The sequence below is a fragment of the Pinus tabuliformis genome, chromosome 4_1 (assembly GCF_031772625.1).
Source record: "Pinus tabuliformis cultivar Carrire ecotype Pingquan chromosome 4_1, CPIR1, whole genome shotgun sequence".
Taxonomy (NCBI): domain Eukaryota; kingdom Viridiplantae; phylum Streptophyta; class Pinopsida; order Pinales; family Pinaceae; genus Pinus; species Pinus tabuliformis.
The window spans coordinates 124,952,096-124,957,923 of record NC_142303.1 but is presented as its reverse complement, the minus strand read 5'-3'; the positions used below and the strand labels follow the sequence as shown (position 1 = coordinate 124,957,923).

At 40.5% G+C, this 5,828-nt stretch overlaps 1 protein-coding gene across 1 annotated transcript; it reads right to left on the bottom strand.

Moving 5' to 3' along the window:
• Nucleotides 1-576: 576 nt before the first annotated feature.
• On the bottom strand, nt 577-3,726 carry LOC149174518 (LEAF RUST 10 DISEASE-RESISTANCE LOCUS RECEPTOR-LIKE PROTEIN KINASE-like 1.2). Its single transcript, XM_089422620.1, has 3 exons — nt 2,652-3,726; nt 2,139-2,168; nt 577-2,048 (listed from the first exon to the last, which is right to left on the bottom strand). The coding sequence occupies exons 1-3, from the start codon at nt 3,451-3,453 to the stop codon at nt 865-867; spliced, it is 2,016 nt and encodes a 671-aa protein (XP_089278746.1). The 5' UTR covers nt 3,454-3,726; the 3' UTR covers nt 577-864.
• Between the last annotated feature and the right edge of the window lie 2,102 nt (nt 3,727-5,828).

The following is a 5,828-nucleotide window of genomic DNA, read 5'->3' as shown; positions in this document are numbered from 1 at the left end:
TGAAATACGAAAAAGGAATTAAGCCCTATCGTGGCATGCCAAAATAATTATCTTTCGGGCCTGGACACGCTGTCGAAACTCTGCCCACGACTTTCGGGCCTGGACACTCTGACTAAACTCTGCCCACGATGTGGGAGTCAATCTACAACCTCAGCGAGTGACTCCAGCAATCGAGCAAGCACCCCCTTCAGACTGGCTGCAACTTGGTTGGTCATATCCCAAAATCCACAGGAAGGTTTTAACGATCCTGAGATTTCATCCTCTGCTAACTACACAAGCAGAGTCTGGCATTTACTCGGCAATCAGAGTATATCTATTATCACCCCAAAGCTAGTGGAAAAACTGGTTCGCAGGACCGCGAATTTCTTCAAATGGCGGCGAGGAAGCAGAGTCTGGGGCATGATTAAGCACAGAAAACAACCGAAGAGCTTGCTGCTTACTGGCTCTGATACCAGTTGATGGGTTCAGAGGGTAATATTACTAATTAAGAACACAACAGAGAATAATTCGATGACAGACCGAGACAACAGAATAGAGATAAAACAACAAATAATAATTGGAGAATAAAATCACAACTTCATATTACTGGACAGGTTTTTCGCCTTGCTTGGATTGCTCAGGCAGAGGCAAAATTACAAATTTATAGATAGAAAAAAAGTTCTACATTTCTCTTTTGCACGATGAAGCTGGAAAATCAAGAGCCGTGATTGGCGTTGGCGGACAAAATAAAAGTATTTGCTTTAATTCATTTCACATATTCGGAGTACCAAATATTCTTCATGTTTTATACGGTATATTTACATCATACTAAGCAAGTTTATTGTCAACTATATAATATTAACCATTTGCATATCGTGGAGAAATTTATGCGCTGGCGTTGGCATTGTAGCCCTTGATGGGCCATTTTTCGTGCACGGAGGTCGGGAACGATCGCCAGTGTTTACCGGTGGGAAACGATACTGACTGCTGATGTGGAGATGGGCAGACATCCCACAAGCCCCTTATTACCTCAAGCTGAGCAACGACTTCCTTCATGTGTGGTCTGTCATCGCTCTCTGACGCCAGGCATCTGAAGGCCAATTCTGCAACTGCACTTACTGTGACCTTTATCTCCTCATTCGTTTCCATGTCCAGCTGCGGATCCACCAGTTCATGCAAAGCCCCTTCTTGAATCTTCGATATTGCCAAGTTAGCAAGGTTGATTTCCCTTGTATCCCGATTTACATCTACCGCTAATTTGGCAGATATGATCTCCACCAAAACTACCCCGAAGCTGTACACATCGGATTTCTCCGTGAACTGGTAGTACTTGTGATACTCTGGGTCAACATATCCTGGTGTGCCTTGAGGGGTTGTAGTGACATGTGAGGCACTTACAGGCATATGCCTGCAAAGCCCAAAATCGGCCAATTTGACATTGAAATTCTCGTCCAAGAGAATATTAGAGGATTTCACATCTCTGTGGAATATAGGTGGATTGAAGTTGTGAAGGAAAGCCAAGGCCTGGGCTGTTTGAAGAGCAATGTTCAAACGATTATTCCATGATAGCCCCCCGGGTCCTTTGCGATCGCCGTGAAGATGATTTTCCAAATTCCCATTTGGTACAAATTCGTAGACGAGCAGCAGCTCCGGACTCTCTGCAGATGTGCAACCATAAAGACGAACGAGATGTGGATGATTCAAGGACGAAAATATGGCCACCTCGTTGATGAACTGCGCAACTGTCCTAGACCCGTCCTGGTAAAGTCTCTTTACCGCCACAGTCTGTTCGTCCCTAAGTTTTCCCAGATACACCGAGCCGAACCCTCCATCCCCAATTTCGTTCTCCTCATGGAAGCAATTTGTAGCCCGTCGAAGTTCTTCGTATGAAAATATAGACAGATTGCCTATTTTAAGCCTAGGCACACATGCTCCCATGTCCTTTCTCTCATTTTTGCTGGAATCCGTCGCGCGACCCTGGCTACGAGAAGGGCTTCTCCCCTTCGCATAATACATTAAAAACAGTACTAGCGCTATTGCCGTTAACGCAGTTCCTCCAACAGAGCAACCTGCGGTAGTAGGCACAGATTAATATCCATGTAATCACCGTGAGATCAATGCGGAGATTTATGTACTGGAGAGGAAGAAATTATATTTACCTATTACAATGGCGGACCTGTTTTTCCGACCTGCGGCATAGCATAACAACTATTAATTGAGTAATAGAAACGATCGACGGTTTTTGCGTACTTGACACATCGGGAAACACATATACATTGCCAGATTCAAGGATACGGCTACTGGTAATAGAGGATTTAGTTCATCTCGACGTTAAATCGGAGATACTAAATTGGAAGAAATCATATTTACATCCTGTACTGGCAGGCGGCTTTGGATTATCTGTCTGGCAGTAATAAAAAAACACATGCAGGAACTACAAGGATTCATAGTTTTTGGTAAGAGAATACATAGTTGACAAAACGGGAAACCCATACACATATATCCAAATGACGGAAGCATTTATACCGCGGATAGAATTCGAAAATTGAACTTTGTAATTAATATAATATTGACAGAATTCGAAAATTGAACTTTGTAATTAATATAATATTGATAGAATTCGAAAATAGAACTTTGTAATTAAATGTGTAGAAGGCGTAGAGGAAACGTACCATGCGGGTGCGGGGGGCATGTTGCTGGATATGTTGTACCATCGCGACAATAGCAAACAAATTGTGCTGAAATGTTATAACCACAACGCCCGCCACTTTCCGAACAAGCATCACACCATTGATTTCTGTACTGGTCGACCCACCAATACCATGTTACCTCAAAACCCTGCTGCAGTAAAATCTGATTAACAATCCTCTCAAACTCCAGAGAGAGGTAATTCTTATTAATTGGTACTTGAAGATGAGTTTCACAAAAGTGTGCCCCGTCTTCTGGACTCTGAATATTGCAATACCAATCGTAGCCACATAACTGAAGGGGTCTTAATTGAGACATTTCCTTATTGCTTTTATCGCACTGCCCTAAAAGTGTGAGATTGGTGTATGTTTCGGCCCTGATACGCAAATGAGAGCCGGGCGACCAGAATTGAGAGTAGTTACCTGAAAGATTACATTTACTCCCAAACAGATTGTCGTTCACAATTGTCATGTGATAGTCGAACAAAAAATAATTCAGTATGTGATATTTCTCTCCACTGATATTGAGCATAGGATGGCCGCTGCGGTCATCACAGTTAAGAAGCTGAAACTCAGGGACACCGCATCCGCTGCCATTTCGCCCAAATGGATAGCCGAAGAAAAAGTTCCCACATCGAAACTTAGGGAAATCGCAATCCTGGTATTGACTGGCGAGACATGAAGTTGTGGAACATAGGAAGAGGAGGAGAGCAGATGCAACAAGGAGGGAAAGATGAACAATGAGAGGCATCGAATTGGGAAGAAGAAAGACAGATATCCTCATCATCTGCACTGCTCTTCTGTCTGAGGCGATAAAAAGTTAGAGAGTAGCAATTTCAAGTGAACAGAGGAGGCGAATGACAATAAACGGTTTCTGCAAATACATTAAGAAGACGAAGGAGATAGAACTACAGAGAGCGGGCTTGTGGTGGACGGCATGGAATTGCGGTGCAGAAGACTGCACAGTCAACACGCGCCAATTAGACTCTGCTTGACTTTTAAGCATATCCGAAGTCACAGCCGGCAACAACGTTGCGGGTGGGGTTCTCCTTGCGTCTTCTTGCATTGATCTACTGATATCTGTGGCGGGGAGTAAGTCGACAAACTGCTCGTGATGACTAATATGCGGATACCTTTTGCATCATACATCAATCTTCATATTTTCGCGTAAAAGTCGTCTGGTAAGTCGACTTCTGATGCAACCTTCATGTCCTTGGGGTGACCATGGGGAGAAGACTTAGCAATCTCTCACGTTCGTGGATACTTCCACCCATTACTTTTTACTTTCCTTGGCCTTCATACTTATGTGACAAATTCCCACTTGTATCCGTTCCCCTTGACTTTGGTTTATACATCACAACTTTCAACATTCGCTAATGTTTCGGAAATTTGGCGGATTAACATAATTTGTTTGCATGATCCTTTATGTTACAATATTATTTCATTGCTCTTTTTTTAACGAATCCACTTCCACTTCCACTTATTTCTAAGAAGTAATGATGTTATATTATTGTATGTGAGAAGGATAATGTAAAGGATTAATTTATCAAAATTGAAGAACAATGTTGAAAGTTGTTATAATAAATTTAAGTTTCTAGGTCACAAGTACAAGTTCAAGTTTAAATGGGTATATTTTTCATTCACTATTACAATTATGTTTATTTAGTTTTGCGTACATACTTTTTTTTATGGGTTAGTATAAGAAATGTATTTGACATATTTTTTTATACAATTGGTATCTAAACATGGTTATTGTTAGTGGAAAATTTCGAAATGAGAGTGATCTAGGTTTGGTTTGAGTTGTCAACAAAAAGAGGTCATAAGCAAAGGAGCGTCTCACTTGAGGTGAGCTAAAACCACAAGAATGCTTAAGGGATCTAGATCAATACCATAACATTATTTGTGGCATAAACCTTTTATCATCTATGCAACCATATTATAACTAAAACATGCATTATCACAGAACAAGCCGAAACACCATTCACATAGAAGCAACAATTTTTTTTAAAAGGGGGCTACACATTTATCAAATAAAAAAAACACAAAAATTTCCTAACTCCATTTTATTAAGTTTGCCAACCATTACAACATTGATCATATAGATCTACAAGACTCTCTCTCTCTCAACCAAAACATTACATTAGACTTTGCAATGCATATGTTAGAACTTTTGCGCAAATAGAAAGCTTTGCTACACCAAAAAACCCAATACACCTAGAACAAAGACTCAATATATATGAAAATGTTGTTGAATTCGTTCCTCTATTCTTTTCTTTATAGGCTCGCTCGCTTGATCTGGTCTTCTTAAAGGTTTCTTGATATCGCTTTGATTTGGTCCTCTTTTACAAAATCCTCGAGTCGTTTCCCCTTTTCCTATTGATTCCTTCAAAATTGACCCCATTTTCCTGCTTCCACGGGCGTGATTCCCTGTTTTCCGGCTGCACAGGTCCCAATGTTTTATTCTCTGCCACATTTAAACTTTCGGAGACCTTCTTCCAATCGCTTTAGCCATTTACCTTTCGCAATTGTCTTTCACTACATTTTCCGAAAATTAAGGACCAAACATGCCCCAACCACAATCCATTGACTCACCCTCGAATAGCATTGCTGATGCATCTAGCTCTTAGCTTGCTGGCACTTCATTGGTTGCAGCAGTTTCACCTGCAAACAAAGGACCAAACTCTAGCATTGTCTAGAACACATTGTCCTTAAAGCTAGTGTATGCGGAAACACCATTATTCCATGCATCCAATATTGCAGAAACTTGTCCAACAAACTCGACAGCTGTCTCAGTAGTAAACACAATGGACTGGGACTGAAGGAGCTTCTGGAATTATTCATCAGCGTTTGCCATGAGAGCCAAAGCTTTTGGAAGTACACATGAAATTTTCATGTAAATAATATGTAAACCAATCAAAATACTTCAAATTTCAAAAGAAGTAGATGTAAATATTTTGGAGAGAAAATTAAAAAACTACTTTTTAAATCGTATTTTTGGCTCATCTACTTATATTTGTACTCAAATTTCAAGCGTAAACACTCGTTGGATGCAAAATTAAATTCTGCATCAAACAAGTACCCATTATGCATACTTTTGAGAAGACCCACATTGATAAAATTGAAAATACATTAAAAAAATGCGTCGAGCATGTTTTTTAAATG

Bases quoted from the DNA above. Each gene is read 5' to 3' on its own strand.
- LOC149174518 (XM_089422620.1), bottom strand. From the start codon at position 3,453: ATGATGAGGATATCTGTCTTTCTTCTTCCCAATTCGATGCCTCTCATT. The intron at 2,169-2,651 runs GTACGTTTCCTC...GCTATGCCGCAG, and splicing joins ATGCCCCCCGCACCCGCATG to GTCGGAAAAACAGGTCCGCC. The intron at 2,049-2,138 runs GTAAATATAATT...CTACTACCGCAG, and splicing joins CAGGTCCGCCATTGTAATAG to GTTGCTCTGTTGGAGGAACT.